This window comes from Bufo gargarizans, chromosome 5 (assembly GCF_014858855.1).
Source record: "Bufo gargarizans isolate SCDJY-AF-19 chromosome 5, ASM1485885v1, whole genome shotgun sequence".
Classification (NCBI taxonomy): domain Eukaryota; kingdom Metazoa; phylum Chordata; class Amphibia; order Anura; family Bufonidae; genus Bufo; species Bufo gargarizans.
In genome coordinates, this window is record NC_058084.1 from 26,652,294 (window position 1) to 26,680,091 (window position 27,798).

General features: G+C 45.3%; 1 protein-coding gene across 1 annotated transcript; it reads left to right on the forward strand.

Moving 5' to 3' along the window:
* Positions 1 to 22: 22 nt before the first annotated feature.
* Positions 23 to 19,522, forward strand: GPAA1 (glycosylphosphatidylinositol anchor attachment 1). The gene is made up of 13 exons (XM_044294972.1): positions 23 to 74; positions 3,693 to 3,782; positions 7,133 to 7,312; positions 8,574 to 8,685; positions 8,772 to 8,919; positions 9,742 to 9,843; positions 11,040 to 11,236; positions 14,465 to 14,661; positions 14,812 to 14,965; positions 16,254 to 16,325; positions 16,403 to 16,599; positions 18,592 to 18,762; positions 19,174 to 19,522. The coding sequence occupies exons 2-13, from the start codon at positions 3,709 to 3,711 to the stop codon at positions 19,415 to 19,417; spliced, it is 1,848 nt and encodes a 615-aa protein (XP_044150907.1). The 5' UTR covers positions 23 to 74; positions 3,693 to 3,708; the 3' UTR covers positions 19,418 to 19,522.
* Positions 19,523 to 27,798: the final 8,276 nt, after the last annotated feature.

Here is a 27,798-nt window from a genome sequence, read left to right on the forward strand (position 1 = left end):
GAGGAGGTGAGAGAGAGAGAGAGAGCGGCAGTGACAGTGACAGAGACAGAGACAGAGACAGACCACGAGCCTGTGTGAGTGTAATATATAATATACTGTGTGAGTGTAATATATAATATACTGTGTGAGTGTAATATGTAATATACTGTGTGAGTGTAATATGTAATATACTGTGTGAGTGTAATATGTAATATACTGTGTGAGTGTAATATGTAATATACTGTGTGAGTGTAATATGTAATATACTGTGTGAGTGTAATATGTAATATACTGTGTGAGTGTAATATGTAATATACTGTGTGTGTAATATGTAATATACTGTGTGTGTAATATATAATATACTGTGTGTGTAATATACAATATACTGTGAGTGTAATATATAATATATTGTGTAATATATAATATACTGTGTGTGTAATATACAATATACTGTGAGTGTAATATATAATATATTGTGTAATATATAATATACTGTGTGTGTAATATACAATATACTGTGAGTGTAATATATAATATATTGTGTAATATATAATATACTGTGTGTGTGTAATATATAATATACTGTGTGTGTAATATATAATATACTGTGTGTGTGTAATATATAATATACTGTGTGTGTGTAATATATAATATACTGTGTGTGTGTGTAATATATAATATACTGTGTGTGTGTAATATATAATATACTGTGTGTGTAATATATAATATACTGTGTGTGTAATATATAATATACTGTGTGTGTGTGTAATATATAATATACTGTGTGTGTGTGTAATATATAATATACTGTGTGTGTGTGTAATATATAATATACTGTGTGTGTGTGTAATATATAATATACTGTGTGTGTGTGTAATATATAATATACTGTGTGTGTGTGTAATATATAATATACTGTGTGTGTAATATATAATATACTGTGTGTATAGTGTGTGTGTGTGTGTAATATACTGTGTGTGTGTAATATATAATATTAGCCTGTGTGTAATATATAATAATATACTGTGTGTAATATATAATAATATACTGTGTGTATAGTGTATGAATAGTGTGTGTAATATATAATAATGTGTATGTATAGTCTGTATGTAATATATAATATACTGTGTGTGTGTATAGTGTGTGAATGGCCTGTGTGTAATATATAATATACTGTGTATGAATAGTGTGTTGCCTGTGTGTAATATATATTAATATAATAACAAGTGTGTATAATATATACTGATATAATAACCAATGTACATTATATACTGTGTGAAATAATAGCTGTATGTAGTGTGTGTGTGTGTGTGCTAATAACTGTGTATTCACTGTATATTATAATAGAATAACCAGTGTGTAACATCCTTTGTATATTTAATAATTGTACATTATAGTAATATAACCAGTGTCTAATATCTGGATATTATATCCTGTGTTTAATTGACCTGCACATTATAATAATGTAATAATAGGCCTATAAGGCTGGGTTCACACCTGAGCGTTTTACAGCACGTTCCTACGCGCTGTAAAACGCTCAACAGGCAAAAACCAATTAATCCCTATGGGCATGTTTCTCACCTGAGCGTTTTACAGCGCGTACGAACGCGCTATAAAACGCCTAACGCCCCAAGAAGTACAGTAGCTTCTTTGATGCGTATTGTCGTGCGTACGCCTCTGTGGTCAATAGCAAAAACGCGTGTACGACGCACGTTTCCAAATACAAAAACGCCCCAAAATACGCCCGATAAAAACGCCTGTAAACAGCGCTTATCGGATACAATCAGGTGTGAACCCAGCCTAATGACCCCAAAGTCACCTGTATAATGTACAACAGAATATCATATATACTGTACAGTTACCACTTCTGATAATAAGTATTATGCTGTTGAGTTAGTGGACCTATAGCGACCGGCACATTATACTGTGCAGTTGCCGGACCTATAGCGACCGGCACATTATACTGTGCAGTTGCCGGACCTATAGCGACCGGCACATTATACTGTGCAGTTACCGGACCTATAGCGACCGGCATATTATACTGTGCAGTTACCGGACCTATAGCGACCGGCATATTATACTGTGCAGTTGCCGGACCTATAGCGACCGGCACATTATACTGTGCAGTTGCCGGACCTATAGCGACCGGCACATTATACTGTGCAGTTGCCGGACCTTTAGCGACCGGCACATTATACTGTGCAGTTGCCGGACCTTTAGCGACCGGCACATTATACTGTGCAGTTGCCGGACCTATAGCGACCGACACATTATACTGTGCAGTTGCCGGACCTATAGCGACCGGCACATTAAACTGTGCAGTTGCCGGACCTATAGCGACCGGCACATTATACTGTGCAGTTGCCGGACCTATAGCGACCGGCACATTATACTGTGCAGTTGCCGGACCTATAGCCACCGGCACATTATACTGTGCAGTTGCCGGACCTATAGCAACCGGCACATTATACTGTGCAGTTGCCGGACCTATAGCCACGGCACATTATACTGTGCAGTTGCCGGACCTATAGCCACCGGCACATTATACTGTGCAGTTGCCGGACCTATAGCCACCGGCACATTATACTGTGCAGTTGCCGGACCTATAGCCACCGGCACATTATACTGTGCAGTTGCCGGACCTATAGCCACCGGCACATTATACTGTGCAGTTGCCGGACCTATAGCCACCGGCACATTATACTGTGCAGTTGCCGGACCTATAGCCACCGGCACATTATACTGTGCAGTTGCCGGACCTATAGCCACCGGCACATTATACTGTGCAGTTGCCGGACCTATAGCCACCGGCACATTATACTGTGCAGTTGCCGGACCTATAGCCACCGGCACATTATACTGTGCAGTTGCCGGACCTATAGCCACCGGCACATTATACTGTGCAGTTGCCGGACCTATAGCCACCGGCACATTATACTGTGCAGTTGCCGGACCTATAGCCACCGGCACATTATACTGTGCAGTTGCCGGACCTATAGCGACCGGGGGGGATGCTGTTTCAATTTTTGCCCCAGGCAGCATGAATGCTATGTGCACCCCGGCCACAAAGCCCTGAGGGAAAGGTGCCCCAAGCTGACCTCTTGCTATACCCCTGTGTACAGTCACCTCGCCCATTGCTTATCGTCTGTATATTATGTCCGTCTCATCCTTCTCAGGTTATAATAAACCACGTTTACTGACTCCTATCCAGTCGTGCATTATAATGACCGGGTATAACGTACAGTGCTGCTCTGTACTGATCATCATGTTTCTTAAAGGGATCCTGTCAGCAAGATTCCGCATATAGACCTGATTACAGTATGTAACTTATCTGCTGTAGTTTTGCTGAAAAAATGCTGTTATATATATGCAAATCACCCGTGAAAAGAGCCCAAGGGGCGGTCCTAACCGTCAGTGGAGCCCGCCGCGCCCGAGGAGCCCGGCACATCCCGTCATCCTCATGTCCTTAATGAGGCTGCACTGTAACCTCACGTGAGCGCTTTTACTTATCACCTAAGCGCCCGCACGGTCTCCTATCCCTGTGCTGGCATCAGCCTCATGGAAGGAACTGCGCATGCGCCAGCCTCAACTACAGCATTGATAGCTTACATACTGGTATATTTCTGACCTCCAGTAACATGGAATCAGTCATATATGCCTACTCTTGCTGACAGAATCCCTTTAACTTCTCTCTTTTATGTTTATTGTTGCAGGGACGGCACTGACACCATGGGGATCCTCTCTGATCCAAATCGGCGGCAGGCGCTCTCGCGCATCATCACACGGCTAAACGCCCCCCTCTGGTAAGTGCGCAGTAAAGCCTCGGTTCACACGTTGCTGATTAGCTGCGGATTTGCCGTTGCAGATTTTCGTGCGGTAAATCTGCAGCGTTGTACGGAACCAGCATAGTGGATGAGAATGTCAGATTTCTCATCCACTTGCTGCAGAAAGGCTGCGGTATCACCCTTATCAATGCAAAGTATGAGACTGCATCTAATCTGCAACAAAATCTGCAGCACGGATAGCTAATTAGTCACATGTGAGCCTAGCCTAAAACAGCTTTTCTGTACGCCCTCATACATGACTATAGGAAAGAGGAACACAGTCTATTGCTCCCTGTTATCAGCCATTTCAGGGGAGAGGATGACTGTAGGACAGGAGAATACAGTCTATTGCCCCCTGTTATCAGCCATTTCAGGGGAGAGGATGACTGTAGGACAGGAGAATACAGACTATTGCTCCCTGTTATCAGCCATTTCAGGGGAGAGGATGACTGTAGGACAGGAGAATACAGTCTATTGCCCCCTGTTATCAGCCATTTCAGGGGAGAGGATGACTGTAGGACAGGAGAATACAGTCTATTGCCCCCTGTTATCAGCCATTTCAGGGGAGAGGATGACTGTAGGACAGGAGAATACAGTCTATTGCCCCCTGTTATCAGCCATTTCAGGGGAGAGGATGACTGTAGGACAGGAGAATACAGTCTATTGCCCCCTGTTATCAGCCATTTCAGGGGAGAGGATGACTGTAGGACAGGAGAATACAGTCTATTGCCTCCTGTTATCAGCCATTTCAGGGGAGAGGATGACTGTAGGACAGGAGAATACAGTCTATTGCCCCCTGTTATCAGCCATTTCAGGGGAGAGGATGACTGTAGGACAGGAGAATACAGTCTATTGCCCCCTGTTATCAGCCATTTCAGGGGAGAGGATGACTGTAGGACAGGAGAATACAGTCTATTGCCCCCTGTTATCAGCCATTTCAGGGGAGAGGATGACTGTAGGACAGGAGAATACAGTCTATTGCCCCCTGTTATCAGCCATTTCAGGGGAGAGGATGACTGTAGGACAGGAGAATACAGTCTATTGCCCCCTGTTATCAGCCATTTCAGGGGAGAGGATGACTGTAGGACAGGAGAATACAGTCTATTGCCCCCTGTTATCAGCCATTTCAGGGGAGAGGATGACTGTAGGACAGGAGAATACAGTCTATTGCCCCCTGTTATCAGCCATTTCAGGGGAGAGGATGACTGTAGGACAGGAGAATACAGTCTATTGCCCCCTGTTATCAGCCATTTCAGGGGAGAGGATGACTGTAGGACAGGAGAATACAGTCTATTGCCCCCTGTTATCAGCCATTTCAGGGGAGAGGATGACTGTAGGACAGGAGAATACAGTCTATTGCCCCCTGTTATCAGCCATTTCAGGGGAGAGGATGACTGTAGGACAGGAGAATACAGTCTATTGCCCCTGTTATCAGCCATTTCAGGGGAGAGGATGACTGTAGGACAGGAGAATACAGTCTATTGCCCCCTGTTATCAGCCATTTCAGGGGAGAGGATGACTGTAGGACAGGAGAATACAGTCTATTGCCCCCTGTTATCAGCCATTTCAGGGGAGAGGATGACTGTAGGACAGGAGAATACAGTCTATTGCCCCCTGTTATCAGCCATTTCAGGGGAGAGGATGACTGTAGGACAGGAGAATACAGTCTATTGCCCCCTGTTATCAGCCATTTCAGGGGAGAGGATGACTGTAGGACAGGAGAATACAGTCTATTGCCCCTGTTATCAGCCATTTCAGGGGAGAGGATGACTGTAGGACAGGAGAATACAGTCTATTGCCCCTGTTATCAGCCATTTCAGGGGAGAGGATGACTGTAGGACAGGAGAATACAGTCTATTGCCCCTGTTATCAGCCATTTCAGGGGAGAGGATGACTGTAGGACAGGAGAATACAGTCTATTGCCCCCTGTTATCAGCCATTTCAGGGGAGAGGATGACTGTAGGACAGGAGAATACAGTCTATTGCCCCCTGTTATCAGCCATTTCAGGGGAGAGGATGACTGTAGGACAGGAGAATACAGTCTATTGCCCCTGTTATCAGCCATTTCAGGGGAGAGGATGACTGTAGGACAGGAGAATACAGTCTATTGCCCCCTGTTATCAGCCATTTCAGGGGAGAGGATGACTGTAGGACAGGAGAATACAGTCTATTGCCCCCTGTTATCAGCCATTTCAGGGGAGAGGATGACTGTAGGACAGGAGAATACAGTCTATTGCTCCCTGTTATCAGCCATTTCAGGGGAGAGGATGACTGTAGGACAGGAGAATACAGTCTATTGCTCCCTGTTATCAGCCATTTCAGGGGAGAGGATGACTGTAGGACAGGAGAATACAGTCTATTGCCCCCTGTTATCAGCCATTTCAGGGGAGAGGATGACTGTAGGACAGGAGAATACAGTCTATTGCCCCCTGTTATCAGCCATTTCAGGGAGAGGATGACTGTAGGACAGGAGAATACAGTCTATTGCCCCCTGTTATCAGCCATTTCAGGGGAGAGGATGACTGTAGGACAGGAGAATACAGTCTATTGCCCCCTGTTATCAGCCATTTCAGGGGAGAGGATGACTGTAGGACAGGAGAATACAGTCTATTGCTCCCTGTTATCAGCCATTTCAGGGGAGAGGATGACTGTAGGACAGGAGAATACAGTCTATTGCCCCCTGTTATCAGCCATTTCAGGGGAGAGGATGACTGTAGGACAGGAGAATACAGTCTATTGCCCCTGTTATCAGCCATTTCAGGGGAGAGGATGACTGTAGGACAGGAGAATACAGTCTATTGCCCCCTGTTATCAGCCATTTCAGGGGAGAGGATGACTGTAGGACAGGAGAATACAGTCTATTGCTCCCTGTTATCAGCCATTTCAGGGGAGAGGATGACTGTAGGACAGGAGAATACAGTCTATTGCCCCCTGTTATCAGCCATTTCAGGGGAGAGGATGACTGTAGGACAGGAGAATACAGTCTATTGCTCCCTGTTATCAGCCATTTCAGGGGAGAGGATGACTGTAGGACAGGAGAATACATTCTATTCTAGACCTCTGGTTGTTGTCAGTGAGTTCACGGCTTAAAAGCCTTATGGACCTATTCCTGGTTACACTGCTGAGGGTTTGTTACGGTGTGTTAGTGCCGGCGATCCTCTGCCATCCAGCAGTGCACACCTGTCATGGATTCCTGGCTCATCTGTTTTGCCTGCGCTGATACATTGTTCCAAACCCTGAGCTTTGTGAGCAGGATTTCATTTCCTTCGGTGGGAGCTGACAGTTTTGTTCCCTTTGTCTTATTGTGTTGTCCCTCGGTTTCCCCTCAGCATCATCAGCTATTTGGTCGGGGTCGGCTGGTTCCTGGGCCTGGCTTTCCAGCCGTTCACACTGCGCTCCTACATATCGGAGAATTCCATGGGATCCACCATGGTGGATGAGAAGTTCGTGTACGGGGAGAGGGCGCTGTCCTACGCGCGAGAATTTGCTGCACACAAGAAGTCGGCCGGGTGAGTGACCAGATCTGCATCTTCATGTCAAGATGGTTCCATATTAACCCCAGCAGTGCCAACCCTGTATCACCATGCAGTGCGTATAGTGGCCCATAGCAGCATCACATACAGAGCAGCATGTAGAGTATTGACTGACTGTCACATCGGTGTCCACACACCTGACCCCCTGACCAGCCATGTCCTCGGCATTGTCTTCACACCCAGGGCTCGTCCCCAGGACACATTTAGGGGCCACTCTGGGCCAGCACCTCCTCCCACTGCCCCGTTCTCTGGGCTCTCAGCCGCCTGCCCCTGGGGTACAGGCTGTAGCTGGATGACAGCGAGTGGCAGAGAACCAGCGAGCTGGGTAACAACATGGCAGCAGCTCCACCCTGGAGATGGAGAAGGGGCCCTGGGCAGGAACTCTTCGAATGAGTTGTTTCTCCCGCAGGCTGACAATAGAGAGCCGTTTTCTGAGAGATAGGGAATCTCAGAGCAGGAGACGGGCCAAACTAATTAACCCTCTGCTGTAGAGAAAGCTCCTTACTCACAGCTGCCCACCATTGTCTGTAAGTAAGGAGCTTTCTCATTGGCTCCTCTGCACAGTCTGCACTTACTTCATTTGGTGCCACCTGATGTTCATGTTTTACATGATATGGCGCCACCTGGTGTTCATTTACTCATGTAGTATGGCGCCACCTGGTGTTCATTTACTCATATAGTATGGCGCCTCCTGGGGTTCGTTTACTCATGTAGTGTGGCGCCTCATGGGGTTCGTTTACTCATGTAGTATGGCGCCTCCTGGGGTTCGTTTACTCATGTAGTGTGGCGCCTCCTGGGGTTCTTTTACTCATGTAGTTTGGCGCCTCCTGGGGTTCGTTTACTCATGTAGTTTGGCGCCTCCTGGGGTTCGTTTACTCATGTAGTATGGCGCCTCCTGGGGTTCGTTTACTCATGTAGTGTGGCGCCTCCTGGGGTTCGTTTACTCATGTAGTGTGGCGCCTCCTGGGGTTCGTTTACTCATGTAGTATGGCGCCTCCTGGGGTTCGTTTACTCATGTAGTATGGCGCCACCTGGGGTTCGTTTACTCATGTAGTATGGCGCCACCTGGGGTTCGTTTACTCATGTAGTGTGGCGCCTCTTGGGGTTCGTTTACTCATGTAGTGTGGCGCCTCCTGGGGTTCGTTTACTCATGTAGTATGGCGCCTCCTGGTGTTCGTTTACTCATGTAGTGTGGCGCCTCCTGGGGTTGATTGTGTGTTGACGTGCCGTTGTGCAGGGGCTCTCCTGTCGCCTGGCTGGAGCGGACGATGCGAGGGATCGGGCTAGAAGTTTACACTCAGAGCTTCATTAGGAATCTGCCGTTTCCTGATGAGTCCACCGAGCGCTACGTATGTACGGTATATATGGGGGGGGGGGGGGGGGGGGGGGAGTGCTGCCATAACCTTATTCTGCATTTCTGTTGTCGTGGTTACAGATGGTGAAAGGCACTAATGTGTACGGCATCCTGCGGGCCCCTCGTGCTGCCAGTACAGAGTCCTTGGTCCTCAGTGTCCCCTGCAGCGAGGGCCAGAACAATAACCAGGCGGTGGGGCTCCTGCTGTCGCTGGCCTCTTACTTCCGAGGTGAGACCCCCGGAGAGGGGGGTGTTGTATGACAGTCCCCTGGTTGATGACATCACTGGACTTCATTCCGACATATGTCTGTTATTCCCAATGGGGTCGTCTCTGTGTGACATCCCCTGGCGATAGCACCGATTAGGGCCAATGTCTCCCTGCCTGGGACCCCTCTGTGGGTGCAAGAACATAGCTGACATGGCCATGCATTTAACTCTACGTTTTCCCTACAGCATAATTTATTTTTTCCAGACCCCCATCTAGTAGATATGCCATGAATGTCACTGGTTGGGATACCCCTTTAAGAAGGTAAAGGGCATGTCAAAAACACCAGTAAATAGAAGCCCCTGAGTCGTTATCCTTGGGTAGAAATTCTCTTCTCTGGCGTCCTCCCTGAAAGCGCTTTTTCGAAGCCGTCTTAAATGACGGAAGGCAGTGGCGGCCATTACTGTTCCTGTCGAGGAGGGGGGGGGGGTTGTTTTTGGATCTCTCTTCATCTCCTGTAGAAATAACCCCGGGCTCCTCTGACCTCAGATCACCTGCAGGAAGATTCCTTTAATCCAGGGTCGTCGGGAAATGATCAGATATTCTAGATATCGTTCATTCTGCTCTGTTTTCCGCTTCGGGTCTCGTTACGATCCATATGACGTTACATTTACGCCGCCTGGTTAGATTTCCTGAATTAAAGGAATCTTTAGCGGAGGTGATTATGGGTGGGCCGTCCTGTGCCAAATTTTTAAAGGGGTCTCCAGTTTCGTGTTACCGTTTCTTGGTGGCGGTTTGAATTTTCACTAATGCGGACGACCCTCTTGTGATTTGTGCTCCTCACAGGGCAGATCTACTGGGCGAAGGATATCATCTTCCTGGTGAACGAGCACGACCTGATCGGGATGGAGGCCTGGCTGGAGGGATACCACGACGTCAATGTGACCGGTACCAGAGTTCAGTTCTAGAGCGTCGCTGACTCCAGGGGTTGCCCCGGGGGAAGGGACCAAGCGGATCCCTCGCCTGTGCTGATACTTTGTTACAATGTAGCTCTTCAAGGATAATGTATCAGTCTGGGGTCCAGGCTGTGTATTAGGCACCATTCACACGTCCGTAGTGTATTACGGATCCGCAATACACTCGGCCGGCACCCCATAGAACTGCCTATTCTTGTCCGCAATTGCAGACAGAAATAGGACATGTTCTATTTTTTTCCAGAGCTGCAGGATAGCATTTTTATTTATGTTTCCGTTCACCAACAGCAAGCTGAGATCTTGGAAATGAAAGCTGAAACCACAAATTCCATTAGAAAGTTATATATTTACCTACCAGAGAAGGGCCCGGGGTCATGACAGCCCACCCTGTTCATGTGACCCATTAGGGCAGAGGGGTGGGGAGGGGTCCCCCTGTGTGCAGCCCTCTTGTGTTAACCCAATGATGTCATCGCCTGTCCCCTAACCCAGTCCCACATGCATGGCTGAATGGATATGACTGCGGAAGTCATGGCACCCATAGCGGTGTCGGACAGAGGACACCCCACCCAGCAGATGGGTGCGGGAGTGAGCGGCAGGACTGGCATCTATCAGACATTTATGACATATCCTGTGATGGTGGGAATACCCCTATTAAAGGGGTTCTGCGGTTGTTAACAGTTATTACTATTAGAGCAGTGGTGGTCCTGCCGCTGGGACCCTACGGAGCCCCCAAAAATGAACGGAGCGGCAGGTAGAGCCTGTACACTGCTGCTCCATGTCTATGGGTGTTCCAGCGATAGCTGAGTACAGCGCTCCTCTATTTCCAGAACTCCCATAGAAATCAGTGGAGTGGCAGTTCACATGCTCCACCTGCCTCTCCAGGCAGGTACCGTTCTCATGATCACTGGGGGTCCCAGCGATAGGATCCCCACCGATCTAATAGTTATTCCCTAACCTGTGGATTGTACCCCTTTAATGTGTCTGATTGCTTTCACATATTGTTCTTGTGTCTGCTGCCCTCTAGAGGCCGCACCAAATATTGTGCCGCAGTCTGTTCACCATATTAAAGGGGTTATTCAGGAATTGTTATTGATGACCTATCCCGAGGATAAGTGATCAGTGTTATTTCCTGGGTAACCCCTCTATTGTCTTGTCCTCTGCACCCACCAGACATCAAGTCGTCGGTGATGATGGGAAGAGCTGGTGCCATCCAGGCTGCCATGTCTCTGGAGATTAGCAGTGATGTCATCACCAGTTTCGATGTGGTCGTTGAAGGGCTGAACGGGCAGCTACCAAACCTGGACATGGTGAACCTGTTCCTAGCCTTCTGCCAGAAGAACCAGCTGCTCTGCACCATACAGGGCAAGGTGAGCCCGGTGCCCCCTTCATGTGTCTGTGCCCTGTGCAGCGCCAGGCTTGGTTATACAGGGAGTGCAGAATTATTAGGCAAGTTGTATTTTTGAGGATTAATTTTATTATTGAACAACAACCATGTTCTCAATGAACCCAAAAAACTCATTAATATCAAAGCTGAACATTTTTGGAAGTAGTTTTTAGTTTGTTTTTAGTTTTAGCTATTTTAGGGGGATATCTGTGTGTGCAGGTGACTATTACTGTGCATAATTATTAGGCAACTTAACAAAAAACAAATATATACCCATTTCAATTATTTATTTTTACCAGTGAAACCAATATAACATCTCAACATTCACAAATATACATTTCTGACATTCAAAAACAAAACAAAAACAAATCCGTGACCAATATAGCCACCTTTCTTTGCAAGGACACTCAAAAGCCTGCCATCCATGGATTCTGTCAGTGTTTTGATCTGTTCACCATCAACATTGCGTGCAGCAGCAACCACAGCCTCCCAGACACTGTTCAGAGAGGTGGACTGTTTTCCCTCCTTGTAAATCTCACATTTGATGATGGACCACAGGTTCTCAATGGGGTTCAGATCAGGTGAACAAGGAGGCCATGTCATTAGATTTTCTTCTTTTATACCCTTTCTTGCCAGCCACGCTGTGGAGTACTTGGACGCGTGTGATGGAGCATTGTCCTGCATGAAAATCATGTTTTTCTTGAAGGACGCAGACTTCTTCCTGTACCACTGCTTGAAGAAGGTGTCTTCCAGAAACTGGCAGTAGGACTGGGAGTTGAGCTTGACTCCATCCTCAACCCAAAAAGGCCCCACAAGCTCATCTTTGATGATATCAGCCCAAACCAGTACTCCACCTCCACCTTGCTGGCGTCTGAGTCGGACTGGAGCTCTCTGCCCTTTACCAATCCAGCCATCTGGCCCATCAAGACTCACTCTCATTTCATCAGTCCATAAAACCTTAGAAAAATCAGTCTTGAGATATTTCTTGGCCCAGTCTTGACGTTTCAGCTTGTGTGTCTTGTTCAGTGGTGGTCGTCTTTCAGCCTTTCTTACCTTGGCCATGTCTCTGAGTATTGCACACCTTGTGCTTTTGGGCACTCCAGTGATGTTGCAGCTCTGAAATATGGCCAAACTGGTGGCAAGTGGCATCTTGGCAGCTGCACGCTTGACTTTTCTCAGTTCATGGGCAGTTATTTTGCGCCTTGGTTTTTCCACACGCTTCTTGCGACCCTGTTGACTATTATGAATGAAACGCTTGATTGTTCGATGATCACGCTTCAGAAGCTTTGCAATTTTAAGAGTGCTGCATCCCTCTGCAAGATATCTCACTATTTCTGACTTTTCTGAGCCTGTCAAGTCCTTCTTTTGACCCATTTTGCCAAAGGAAAGGAAGTTGCCTAATAATTATGCACACCTGATATAGGGTGTTGATGTCATTAGACCACACCCCTTCTCATTACAGAGATGCACATCACCTAATATGCTTAATTGGTAGTAGGCTTTCGAGCCTATACAGCTTGGAGTAAGACAACATGCATAAAGAGGATGATGTGGTCAAAATACTCATTTGCCTAATAATTCTGCACTCCCTGTACAGTGTAGTTCACATTTTGTGTTGGGCTGCCGTCTATTACCTGCCGCAGCTGGTAATGGACTTTATTACTGATAACCTATTCTCAGGTCCAGCTCCTGGCCCCCCTTCCAATCTGTTATTAGGTGAACTGTTCTGAGGATAACCCTTGGAAAACCCCTTTAATGCTTGCTGCATCTGCGGCTCAACTTTCTAGGCTTCTTAAGCAACTTAAAGGGGTCCTCTCACTTCAGCAAGTGGCTTTGATCATGTAGAGAACGTTAATACCAGGCACTTACTAATGTATTGTGATTCTCCATATTGCCTCCTTTGCTGGCTGGATTCATTTTGCCATCACATTATACACTGCTCGTTTCCATGGTTATGACCACCCTGCATTAAAATCCAGCAGTGGTGGTCGTGCTTGCAAGCTATAGGATAAAACCCGGCCTATGTGCACCCCCGTGGTCCCAGTCACCAGAGAGGTTGGTGCATTGTTCTGTAGTGTGTGAGAACGGCCACCGCTGCGGGATTTCAGGGTGGCCGTAACCATGGAAACGAGCAATGTGTGATGTGATGGAAAATGAATCCAGCCAGCTGCTATTCTGTCTAGGGTTGTCGCGATACCAAAATTTTGATTCGATTTCGATACCATAAAAAAGGATTGCGATATTCGATACCACGCAGAAAAAATAAAACGCCAAAAAAGCCGCGTGCATTCCACATTTTATGGAGCGTCCGGCCCATAATCGAACAGTCCGATCCTATTTTTTGGGGGGACAAGGTGACTAAAAAATGGTGAATCGCGCGTTTTTTTTTTTTTTGTTACGGTGTTCACCGCATAGGTGATATTTTTTTATATTTTAATAGTTTGCACTTTTTTGGGCGTGGCGATATGTACCGTATTTTTCGCCCCATAAGACGTCTCGCTTCAGTTCTGGTGTATGTGAGCAGGGCAGCAGGAGGCAGAGGCAGCGCAAGTCATTACGGAAGCAGTCAGCTGGCACTTTATGGCAAGATTATTGTCTTGCCAAAAAGTGCGTTTTATCGTCTGAAAACTATGGTAATAAAAAAAATACATTGCAAACATGATTTATTTTTATTTTTTGTACATATAAATGTAACAGCTGCGATGCACACGTATCACCAGAGCCGTAAACATTTATTTACAGTGATTGGTGCAAAAAGTAAAAAAAAAAAAAAAAGTCAGTCTAAATATAAATTCATTACTTGCATGTTACCTGAAAATGGCTCCAAAATAAAGAACAGTTAGTCCAGTGAAAAACAAGACCTCGCACAAGTCACTTCGTACTAAAAAAATTAATAAAAAAATATGGCCACCAGAATACTGATAGGAAAAAACAAAAAAAAATCCCTTTGGTCCATTTCACCGAAAAGGGGCGAATGCGGTATGGGATCTTTCTAGCGTTCTAGGAGCGCATATGTCATCATAGTACTGACTGATCGCAGGCCCCAGTAACCAGCAGAATTGAGAATGCAGCTCTGGCTGTGACTAGAGTAGTGTAGCCGCCTTCTCATTTCCAGTCATCATCGTATTAATACTCTGCCCCCTAGTGTTTATTACAGAGTGCAGCGCCCCCTGGTGTTCTCTCAGGTTAACACTGATCTCTTGTGGTACAGCTGCAGCGCAATGACTATGACACCTTCGCGGGATACCTACACAACCTGCAGACGATGCTTCTCATGGTTCTCAAGCAAGGGTCCGGCCGACCTCAGGGAGACCACGGCCTCTTCCTTCGCTACCACATCGAAGCCATCACCCTACGCGGCATCAACAGCTTCCGGCAGTACAAATACGACATGGTCACCATCGGAGAGTGAGTGATTATAAAGCTTCTATTACACCACAGATATGTAACACCATGCTGCTGCGGCTGTGATGAGTGCAGTTCCACCAAGTGGCCATAAGGGGGAGCCGCACAGTGAAGTTCTGGTCTCTTCCTCACATTTTCCCTCTTCTTTCCCAGGACTCTTGAAGGGATGTTCCGCAAACTGAATAACCTGTCCGAGCGTCTGCATCAGTCCTACTTCTTCTACCTGCTTCCCTCCCTCTCCAGATTCGTGTCTATTGGGATTTACATGCCGGCCATCGGTTTCCTCATCCTCATTCTCATCCTTCGAATATCCTTTACCAAAAATAACGATGCCAGGTTTAGGTTCTTGCTGATTGTCTAGAGCTGTCCTCAGGTGAGAGGTAAAGGGCTCCTCGTAGTAGAGATCAGTGATGGCGAGCTCTGCCAGCAGCCACCACTAGGGGGAGCTTGTGACAGTCAGGTTTATTTAGCTTCGTGGGAGCTGTATACATTCTTATGCCGTCAGCTCCCTCTAGTGGTGGAAAAGTAAAGAGAAAAATAAACCTAAATAAAATAATAAAAATACTAAACTAGGGGTAGATCTCGCCCACATTTTGTCTATTTTGGATGATCTCTTTGGAATTTGGAGGTAATGGAAAACATTGGAGTTTCCTCAGATTCTCTGGGATTTACATATTGATGACCTCGGTCATCAATAGGATATCGGTGGGAGTCTCACTCCCAGCATCCCTGCCGATCAGCTTTTTGTGGAGGCCGCATTGATTGCAGCATATCAAGCACAGCGCCATACATTGTATAGTGGCTGTGCTTGGTATTGCAACTCAGCCCCATCTACTTGAATGGAACTGAGCAGCGCCTAGGCCATGTGACCAATGAACGTGACCTCACGTGGCTTAGTAAGAGGCTCAAGATGCCTTGCGACCTCTTCATACAACTGATTGGCGGAGGTCTCGGGAGTTGGAGCCCCACCAATCAGATAGCAATGACCTATCCTAAGGATAGGCCATCGATATGTAAATCCCCTTTATTACTGACTCTCTCTCATGGTTGGCGTATGACACATGTGGTCCGGGGGTCGCTACCTCCAGTGATTCCGAAAGGGGGAGCTGTAAAATCAGTAAGAAGCCAGGTGTTGTCTGTAGCGCAGCTTAATACTGCAAGGAGTAGGAACCGTCGGGGTGAGACGGGTCTGAGGAGCCGGAGACTGAAACAAGTCACAATACTCGAGCTATGATTGAATTGCCTCATGGGTTAATTAGAAAAAGACATGGGGATCCTGACACAGTCACATCCAGAGCTCCACACAGAGTCCCATTGGCTCTGAATTTGTTTCGGACTGCACTCCGAGACCCCCGTTGCCTCATTACGGGAGATTAGTAGTTTTCCCCCACCTGTCTTAATACTTCAGCCTAGTGTGCAGAACCTGGGGTTGTACAGAGGGCAGCAGCGACGACGTTTAACCTGAGAGCTAACAAGAAGCCCAGCAGAATTGTGAATGCAGCTCTAGTATGATTGCAGATTTACTATGGAGGTTTAACCTTCTGCATCAGTTTCAGTCTGATCTTTCAGTCAATGATCCTTGACCTTGTTCCCACGCTCTGGATCTGTGGATTAAGTTGAGCCGGCCTGAAACAACGAGCGAGGACGGCGCTGGCGACGCTGAACCGGTACATATGTCCCCATTGTATACAGCAGGGCTGATCGTCCGTAGACCAGTCTGATCTTCTATATCATTGTGTTACAGGAGGGCAGACCCGGGCTCCTGTCGCTGGCAACTCCCATCGTGATCTGCCACGCTACGGGGCTCAGCCTGTACTACATCCCAGTGCTGAGCCAGGACATGGCCACCGACCACTTCCCAGTTTCAGAGTCGGAAGCGGTCGTGCTCATCGCCATTGCTATATACGTGGCAGGGTTGGCGCTGCCCCATAATACACACAGGTATGGTGCATTTACAGAGGCGCTATCACCTCTCCTGACATGCCTGTTCAGTAATTACCTGCATTCCCATGTAATAACAGTTCTGAAGAATCTATTTGTATGTACTGTTCCTCTATTATCCCTACTAGAAACTATTAATAAATTGCCTGCAGTCTTCATTAAAGGTCCAGCTGGATGTTACCAGTCGGGGGGGGGGGGTCCCTGCCCAGTCTGACACCAGCAGCGCTGATTGGATAGTGTCAGACTGTGGGAAACCCAAACTGGTAACACCTAATTAAACCTTTATTACAAACTGCTGGCATGTCATTCAGAGACTTCTAGTATTAATAGTGGAGGAACAGCACAGCGTAGAGTAATAAGAATGGATGCACATTCCAGAATTGTTATTACATGGGTATACAGGTAGCGTCTAAAACAGACATGTCAGGAGAGGTGACAGGTCTTGTTTACGCCCAAGTGTTTTCATTAATTAACAGCAAGCAGAGATCTTGAAAAGGATGAGAACATGATACACAAAGTCTATAAGAAACTTGCAGAACTTTTCCTTATATAATGTAAAAAGCTTGATTTCTGAAGCTCTAAGAGGCCATCTAACATCTTAAAGGGGTTGTGTAGTGGTAAGATATTGATGAACCATCCTAGGGTTGAGCGATATACCATACTTGGAGATATACCGCGGTATTAAGAAACAGTGATATCGCTGTTTCCTAATAACCGCAGTATTTTGTGACATCATGTGCGCTGGCCGCTTCAAAATCTGCGTCCGCCCGCCCCTGTATCCGTGCATACCAGGTACCAATTAGTGCCCGCAGCGGCCGCCCCTGGGTCCTCCGAGCTCCCATAATGAAGTCTCTGCCCGCCGACGTCTGATGTTGGAATCAAAAACCGAGCGAGGCTGCCGAGCAGCACACGAGCAATGAGGCGTGTAAAGTCTCCCTCCGACCCCCAAAGAGTTTGCGTGCGAGTGATGGAGGAAGAGGAGTGTGAGAGAGACCCTAAAACAGGCATCCTCAAACTGCGACCCTCCAGCTGTTGCAAAACTACAACTCCCAGCATGCCCGAACAGCCTACAGGTATCAGCCTACAGCAGGGAATTGTGGGAGTTGTAGTTTTACAATAGCTGGAGGGCCGCAGTTTGAGAATGCCTGCCCTAAAAGATAGCCCGACTGTCTTAAATAAAGGTTTTATGTCCGTCTATGACCATGTATGTTATACTGAGGGGGGGACCCTCATACAGTATGACGCCTCCTTGTGGCTGCCCCCATACAGTATAGCGCCTCCTTGTGGCCCCAAGTGTTTTTTTTTCTTCTAACTGGGCATTTATCATGATATATATCGTTAACGCGATAAATTTATTAATATCGTTATCATGGGAATATTTTTGATATTGCCCAACCCTAACCCATCCTCAGGGTAGGAGGCATCAGATTGTTGAGGTCCGTCTCCTGTATGATTGGATAGTGGTTCTTGTATGCGCGCTGCCTGCTCGTCATCTCCTTTGTACAGACAGCGCAGTGTCCGTCCCATTCCAGTCAGTGTACAGTATTTTAATTGCACTGTGCTGCCTGTACAAAGGAAGGGTCCCAGGATTCGGCCCCCTGCTGATCTGATATTGATCACCTATCCTGAGAATAAGTCGTCAATATCTTTGCACTGCACAACCATTTAATGATCACAATGATGGGACTTATACTTCCATAGTTTATATGTACAAGTGTATACCTCCCCCCACAATGCCTCATACAGCCACATCAATGAAAATATAAGTGTCATGGCTGCTGAAATGCGAATAGGCGAGAACATTTTGTGTGTTATTGTGCAGGAGCTGCTTCGTGCCCCGGTGTGCACAGGCCTGACATGAGAACCGGTATACTAGGAATGTAAATTTGCAGCCATTTTATTTTCCTTCTTTTCTGGTTACATGAACTGCTGGACAGCGAATATGTGCAACCCCCTAATCCAACCAGAGGCGTCTCTGTCCTTTCCCTGCAGGGTCCTGACTGGCGGCGGATCGGACCAGGGCTGGATGACACTGAAGCTGATCACCCTCCTGTATCTGGCCGTTCAGCTCGGCTGTATCGCCGTCATTAACTTTTCCCTGGGGTTTATCCTGGCAGTCACCATTGTGCCAGTGGCCGCTATTGTCCAGCCCGTCGGACCCAAGTGAGTGATCCCACAAATCACATCAGAAGTCTCCTGTTACACGATTTCCTTATGTTTTCAGGTTGATTCCCACCCCCTTCTTATTACCTACATTATTTGACAAACTCAGAATTTTCCTCTTTGAATCAGTGTAAATTCTGCATCATTTTACTATGATTCATCTTCAAATCCTGACTCTAGTCACACCCAGAGCTGCATTCAGAAGTCTGCTGTTTTACTGTCATGCCTTTAGGCTGCTTTCTTACTACTTTCCCAGTAAGTTTTTTATTTTTTTGCTGCAGTGTACTTCAGATTGTTAACACACAGCTCTGGATGTGACTAGAGTATGAAACTTACAAGATGCTACAGTAGCACAGGATTTTTTTTTCTGTTTATCAGTCATGTCTCAGGCCGCCTCTCTTATGTTTGCAGGCTCCTCTATGCGTTTCTGCTGCTCCTGGTCACGCCGGCCATCACTCTACTGGGCAGCATCTTCCTGTACCGAGAACTTATTGAGTATCCGGTTACGTTCTTGGAATGCTGGCAGATCTTCCTCCAGGCCATTGCCGGGGGCATGCTGGACCACTACCTCTATGGATCACTGCTCTTCCCCTTCATTTCATTCTTTGTCTACCCGTGCTGGCTGCAGCTCTGGAATGTGGTCTTCTGGAAGTAAGAACTGGATTTGGGTTTTATTCCCTCCCTGAAAAAAAAACTTTCTTGGCATTGCAACGTTTGGAGGAGGTCCTCGAAGAATGTATTTCAAGAGCCAAGTCAGGAAGATAGAGCCACTTGAAGGCAGCGTCGGCACAATCGTGGTGGTGGTGGTTTAGGTGAGGCACGAGGAATCCAGAGAAAATATTTATTGGAACTTTTTCAGAAGCGGCGGATCGGTGATATAATGCATGAGACATTTCACTGTCAAGTTTTCATCTTATTTTATCTTGTGAGAAAATAATATGGTTTTGGTATAAGCCGAAGTCAAGAAAGTGACGATGAAGTGACCGGAGACAATGATGAACAGAAGCTGCAGATGAAATACTGTTCAGGAACAGCAAGTTCTGCTACTGGAGTCAGTGACAACTCCTGTATTACATCTGATTCAAAAATAAAAAAAAGTAAATAAGAAATAAAAAGATTTTTCTAAGTGGTCGTGATTTTATGTTTAAGAATATAACTACTATAATACTGCCTCCTATGTACAAGAATATAACTACTATAATACTGCTCCTATGTACAAGAATATAACTACTATAATACTGCTCCTATGTACAAGAATATAACTACTATAATACTGCTCCTATGTACAAGACTATAACTACTATAATACTGCCCCTATGTCTAGAATATAACTACTATAATACTGCCCCTATGTCTAGAATATAACTACTATAATACTGCCTCCTATGTCTAGAATATAACTACTATAATACTGCTCCTATGTACTAGAATATAACTACTATAATACTGCTCCTATGTACAAGAATATAACTACTATAATACTGCCTCCTATGTACAAGAATATAACTACTATAATACTGCTCCTATGTACTAGAATATAACTACTATAATACTGCTCCTATGTACAAGAATATAACTACTATAATACTGCTCCTATGTACAAGAATATAACTACTATAATACTGCTCCTATGTACAAGAATATAACTACTATAATACTGCTCCTATGTACAAGAGTATAACTACTATAATACTGCCTCCTATGTACAAGAATATAACTACTATAATACTGCTCCTATGTACAAGAATATAACTACTATAATACTGCTCCTATGTACAAGAATATAACTACTATAATACTGCCTCCTATGTACAAGAATATAACTACTATAATACTGCTCCTATGTACAAGAATATAACTACTATAATACCGCCTCCTATATACAAGAATATAACTACTATAATACCGCCTCCTATGTACAAGAATATAACTACTATAATACTGTTCCTATGTACAAGAATATAACTACTATAATACTGCTCCTATGTACAAGAATATAACTACTATAATACTGCTCCTATGTACAAGAATATAACTACTATAATACTGCTCCTATGTACAAGAATATAACTACTATAATACTGCTCCTATGTACAAGAATATAACTACTATAATACTGCTCCTATGTACAGGGATATAACTACTATAATACTGCTCCTATGTACAAGAATATAACTACTATAATACCGCCTCCTATATACAAGAATATAACTACTATAATACTGCCTCCTATGTACAAGAATATAACTACTATAATACTGCTCCTATGTACAAGAATATAACTACTATAATACTGCTCCTATGTACAAGAATATAACTACTATACTTTAATACAGACCAGAATTTCTTTTTCAGGTGCAGACCACTACAGTGGCGGAAATAATTATTTGACCCCTCACTGATTTTGTAAGTTTGTCCAATGACAAAGAAATAAAAAGTCTCAGAACAGTATCATTTCAATGGTAGGTTTATTGTAACAGTGGCAGATAGCACATCAAAAGGAAAATCGAAAAAATAACTTTAAATAAAAGATAGCAACTGATTTGCATTTCATTGAGTGAAATAAGTATTTGAACCCCTACCAACCATTAAGAGTTCTGGCTCCCACAGAGTGGTTAGACACTTCTACTCAATTAGTCACCCTCATTAAGGACACCTGTCTTAACTAGTCACCTGTATAAAAGACACCTGTCCACAGAATCAATCAATCAAGCAGACTCCAAACTCTCCAACATGGGAAAGACCAAAGAGCTGTCCAAGGATGTCAGAGACAAAATTGTAGACCTGCACAAGGCTGGAATGGGCTACAAAACCATTAGCAAGAAGCTGGGAGAGAAGGTGACAACTGTTGGTGCGATTGTTCGAAAATGGAAGGAGCACAAAATGACCATCAATCGACCTCGCTCTGGGGCTCCACGCAAGATCTCACCTTGTGGGGTGTCAATGGTTCTGAGAAAGGTGAAAAAGCATCCTAGAACTACACGGGAGGAGTTAGTTAATGACCTCAAATTAGCAGGGACCACAGTCACCAAGAAAACCATTGGAAACACATTACACCGCAATGGATTTAAATCCTGCAGGGCTCGCAAGGTCCCCCTGCTCAGGAAGGCACATGTGCAGGCCCGTCTGAAGTTTGCCAATGAACACCTGAATGATTCAGAGAGTGACTGGGAGAAGGTGCTGTGGTCTGATGAGACCAAAATAGAGCTCTTTGGCATTAACTCAACTCGCTGTGTTTGGAGGAAGAAAAATGCTGCCTATGACCCCCAAAACACCGTCCCCACCGTCAAGCATGGGGGTGGAAACATTTTGCTTTGGGGGTGTTTTTCTGCTAAGGGCACAGGACAACTTATTCGCATAAACGGGAAAATGGACGGAGCCATGTATCGTGAAATCCTGAGCGACAACCTCCTTCCCTCTGCCAGGAAACTGAAAATGGGTCGTGGATGGGTGTTCCAGCACGACAATGACCCAAAACATACAGCAAAGGCAACAAAGGAGTGGCTCAAGAAGAAGCACATTAAGGTCATGGAGTGGCCTAGTCAGTCTCCGGACCTTAATCCAATCGAAAACCTATGGAGGGAGCTCAAGCTCAGAGTTGCACAGAGACAGCCTCGAAACCTTAGGGATTTAGAGATGATCTGCAAAGAGGAGTGGACCAACATTCCTCCTAAAATGTGCGCAAACTTGGTCATCAATTACAAGAAACGTTTGACCTCTGTGCTTGCAAACAAGGGTTTTTCCACCAAGTATTAAGTCTTTTTTTGTTAGAGGGTTCAAATACTTATTTCACTCAATGAAATGCAAATCAGTTGCTATCTTTTATTTAAAGTTATTTTTTCGATTTTCCTTTTGATGTGCTATCTGCCACTGTTACAATAAACCTACCATTGAAATGATACTGTTCTGAGACTTTTCATTTCTTTGTCATTGGACAAACTTACAAAATCAGTGAGGGGTCAAATAATTATTTCCGCCACTGTATATGCCGAGCAGTTTACACTATGGCGGTATATAAATATATAGGCTTCAGTTTGCTGTGATTTTTTTTGAATCCTCAGTTTTCTGAAAGTATCGCCCCCCTGGCAGACCACCCTTAACTGCAGATCGCTCGGTGTTTATGCTCTGCTCCTTTTCTTACATTGTTTTCCAGCCCAACAACTCCCTAGAATGTAGTAAACTAGAAACGTGATATGGAAAATGTTCCAAACTCTTAACAATGACTCTTATGTAGTCAACAGACCCCAGCTGGGAATTGTGAATCAAAAATAATTCTGCGTCCCGCGTCATGGCTTTCTCAGGAACAGGAAGCTGATAGTCTATATTTCCTGTGTGTGCCGTAAACACACTACCAACAAAGAGCGCGTGTCCCGTCTGCCTCCCCGGGAATCAAAGTGTGCTTATTACCAGCATGGCTCCTACAACAGTCCCGACTGTGCTCACAATATTATAGAGATGTAAACAACAGGGTCAATTAAAGGGTATTCCTGTTATGATAAGTTATCTCCTGTTCATAGGATGGAGGATAACTACTACATTGCAGGGGTTCTGCTGGGGCACCCACTGATCATGAGAACAGGGGCCACCCCTTTCCTTACCTACACTGTACATGTCTGTCAGAAGTCGGGTCTTGAAAGATGATGCAGCGAGCACAATAGACACTGGGTTTCTGCAGTTTTAAACAAGACTCCTGGGACTGATGTCTGTGATCGGCGATAACGCCGATCTCTGACTTTTAACCCGTCAGATACTGTGGTCAAATGTCACCACAGCATCTGAGTGGTGAAAATTAGTGAGCTCTGTGCTCCCACGCGGGTAACAGCTTCCCTTCGATGAGTTTGGGGAAGCTGTTTAGAGGTAACGATAGGCCAGCTCCTGCTGGAGGCTCCGATTCCTATCACAGGTATAGTCCGATACAGGCCTGCTGGTGGCAGCACTGCTTTGACATATACAGAATTTTCTATTCAGTAATGGGTCAGATTTCCATCCGCCGACTGCTTGTTATAGTCACCTAGAGTGAATAAAAAAGAAAAAAAAAAAGAATAAATTTATGAAAAATAAAAACCTATAGATATTCAACTCACCACTATTCCCCATAATTAACTTCCCAAAAAATGAATAAAGTGATCAAAAAGTCATGCTCCAAAATGGATTCTATAAAAGTACAAATCACCCCACAAAGAAAGTGAGCCCACAACCCCCACCTCTCCAGCTCCGTAGGCGTAACTATAAAAAATGTAAGAAGGTCAAAATATGGCGACGAAAATAAACAATTTTTTCCAAAGTTGTTTTTTTTTTTACTTTTTTTTTTCTTCCATTTCCACACCATTTGGAGTTTTTTATTTTATTTTTAGCTTCCTATTACGTTGTATGCAATATTAAATTGTGCCATTAGAAAGTACAACTTGTCCCGCTAAAAAATAAGCCCTCATATGGCTATGCAAAGGAAAATAAATTAAAAAAATGATGGCTCCAGGAAGGGAAGGGAGTGAAAAGCGAAAATGGCACGCTCTTGAAAGGATTAACTCAAAATGAAGGAAGGTGCTGATCGAGAGTGCACCATGCTACTCCATTCATTCTCTACGGGACTGCTAGAGACTCAAGTTCCCAAAGCTGCAGCTTCGTTATTCTGTGCCACAGTGAGCCCTATAATCAGGTTTTTGGGTTCTAAAAGCTTAGGCAGGAAAGACAATCTATGCCTCCCCTGACTTCCAGTATACATAGGTAAACCTTGACCCAGTATGTTCTTGTGCTGCCTATTTTTTTGGGGAAGTGGTTGTTTTGAGTTAGACTTAAAAAAGACCAGCATGTTATAGAGCAGGAGGAGCTGAGCAGATTGATATCAAATTTTGTGGGAAAAGATTCTGTAAAACCTGTAATTTATACATTTTACCATATTTTTCAATGTATAAGAAACTTTTCCCCATCACTGATAACACCTCCCGAGGGAGGTGATACCAGTGACTGACAGCTATCGGTACAGGAGGGAGGTGATACCAGTGACAGACAGCTATCGGTACAGGAGGGAGGTGATATCAGTGACTGACAGCGATCGGCACAGGAGGGAGGCGATATCAGTGACTGACAGCGATCGGTACAGGAGGGAGGTGATACCAGTGACTGACAGCTATCGGTACAGGAGGGAGGTGATACCAGTGACTGACAGCTATCGGTACAGGAGGGAGGTGATACCAGTGACTGACAGCTATCGGTACAGGAGGGAGGTGATACCAGTGACTGACAGCGATCGGTACAGGAGGGAGGTGATACCAGTGACTGACAGCGATCGGTACAGGAGGAAGGGGTTATCAGTGACTGACAGCTATCGGCACAGGAGGGAGGTGATACCAGTGACTGACAGCGATCGATACAGGAGGGAGGTGATACCAGTGACTGACAGTGATCGATACAGGAGGGAGGTGATACCAGTGACTGACAGCGATCGGTACAGGAGGGAGGTGTTATCAGTGACTGACAGCTATCGGTACAGGAGGGAGGTGATACCAGTCACTGACAGCTATCGGTACAGGAGGGAGGTGATACCAGTCACTGACAGCTATCGGTACAGGAGGGAGGGGTTATCAGTGACTGACAGCTATCGGCACAGGAGGAAGGGGTTATCAGTGACTGACAGCTATCAGCACAGGGAGGAGGGGTTATCAGTGACTGATAGCTGTCAGTCACTGATAACCCCTCCTCCCTGTGCTGATAGCTGTCAGTCACTGGTATCACCTCCCTCCTGTACCGATAGCTGTCAGTCACTGATAACCCCTTCCTCCTGTACCGATAGCTGTCAGTGACTGGTATCACCTCCCTCCTGTACCGATAGCTGTCAGTGACTGGTATCACCTCCCTCCTGTACCGATAGCTGTCAGTCACTGATAACCCCTTCCTCCTGTACCGATAGCTGTCAGTGACTGGTATCACCTCCCTCCTGTACCGATAGCTGTCAGTGACTGGTATCACCTCCCTCCTGTACCGATAGCTGTCAGTCACTGGTATCACCTCCTTCCTGTGCCGATAGCTGTCTGTCACTGGTATCACCTCCCTCCTGTGCCGATAGCTGTCAGTCACTGATATCACCTCCCTCCTGTACCGATCGCTGTCAGTCACTGGTATCACCTCCCTCCTGTACCGATCGCTGTCAGTCACTGGTATCACCTCCCTCCTGTGCCGATAGCTGTCAGTCACTGGTATCACCTCCTTCCTGTGCCGATAGCTGTCTGTCACTGGTATCACCTCCCTCCTGTGCCGATAGCTGTCAGTCACTGATATCGCCTCCCTCCTGTGCCGATAGCTGTCAGTCACTGATATCGCCTCCCTCCTGTACCGATAGCTGTCTGTCACTGGTATCACCTCCCTCCTGTACCGATAGCTGTCAGTCACTGGTATCACCTCCCTCCTGTACCGATAGCTGTCAGTCACTGGTATCACCTCCTTCCTGTGCCGATAGCTGTCAGTCACTGATATCACCTCCCTCCTGTACCGATCGCTGTCCGTCACTGATAACCCCTCCCTCCTGTACTGATAGCTGTCAGTCACTGATATCACCTCCCTCCTGTACCGATAGCTGTCAGTCACTGGTATCACCTCCCTCCTGTACCGATAGCTGTCAGTCACTGGTATCACCTACTCCCTTTTACCGATAGATGTTCAGGAAGTGAAAAAAGCTAAAATTTAAATGTATAAATTAGGGGTTTTACAAAAACTTTTCCCACTAAAATATATATTATCTGCTCAGCTCCTCTTGCTCTATAACATGGTGCCACCAGATTGCATTTTGTGGTGACAGGTCCTCTTTAAGAATCTGGACTCTTGAAACCGGGAAACTGGTTATGCAGTGAAATCTTTTTGGATATAATCAGTGATGATTTGAGTAGTGTTTTCAAGGAATCGGAGACTCCACATATAAAAAAAACTAAAAAGCATTCCGCTGTTCTCAGAGAAGTGAGCAATATCCAAACTCACATCCGTACTTCAGAGCCAAGTGTGGAGGCAGTGGGAAAATCTCTCCTTCCAGAAAGAAGTTTTTTCCTTCCACCTAATGGATTACAAATCTGTTCTGGCAACAGAAGTCTGGAAGATCATTCAGACATCAGATATGGCCATGGAAAGGAGTCCTTATGAAGGCTGCAAAGTCACATGGAAGATACAGTAGCTTTTCACGATCACGTTTCCATATTGTAGTAGAGCTGATCCCTGAGGAGAAGGACTGGGCCAACAAAGCCATCTCATAGTATAGGTCGCTTCAACTCGTCATTAAACAGCTAGGTTGGCAGATCAGTCTTATTACCATTAGAAGGTATAGTCAGTAGAGCTATCTAATCATTACAGGGCAGCGTCAGCAGTCATCTCATTATCATTATAGGACCAGGTTGGCAGATTAGTCTTATTACCATTAGAGGGTATAATCAGTAGAGCTATCTCATCATTATAGAGCAGGGTGAGCAAAATCAACTCATTATAATTAGAGGCCATGGTCAACAGAGTCATCTCATTATCATTAGAGGCCATGGTCAACAGAGTCATCTCATTATCATTAGAGGCCATGGTCAGTAGAGTCATCTCATTATCATTAGAGGCCATAGTCAGCAGTCAATTCATTATTATTAGAGAACAGGGTCAGCAGAGTCCTCTCATTATTGTTAGAGGACAGGGTCACCTAAGTTATCTCATTATCATTAGAGAGCAAGGTGTGCACAGTCATATTATTAGAATGCAGTGTCAGCAGAGTCATCTAGTATTAGATGGCAGATAATTCTATCAATAAGATTTACGGTCAGTAGGTCTATCTCATTATTAGTGATTAGTGTTGATCACGAATATTTGAATTTCGAACTTTATCGCGAATATAGGTACTTCAAAAATTTGCGAATATTTCGAATATAGTTATATATTTTCGTAATTTCGAATATTCGTTTTTTTTTCCCTTTTTTTATTTTTTGTATTCGATTTTTATTTTTATTTTTTTATCAGTACACATGATCCCTCCCTGCTTCTAGCTTGTGGGCCAATAAGAAGGCTGCAATATACTTG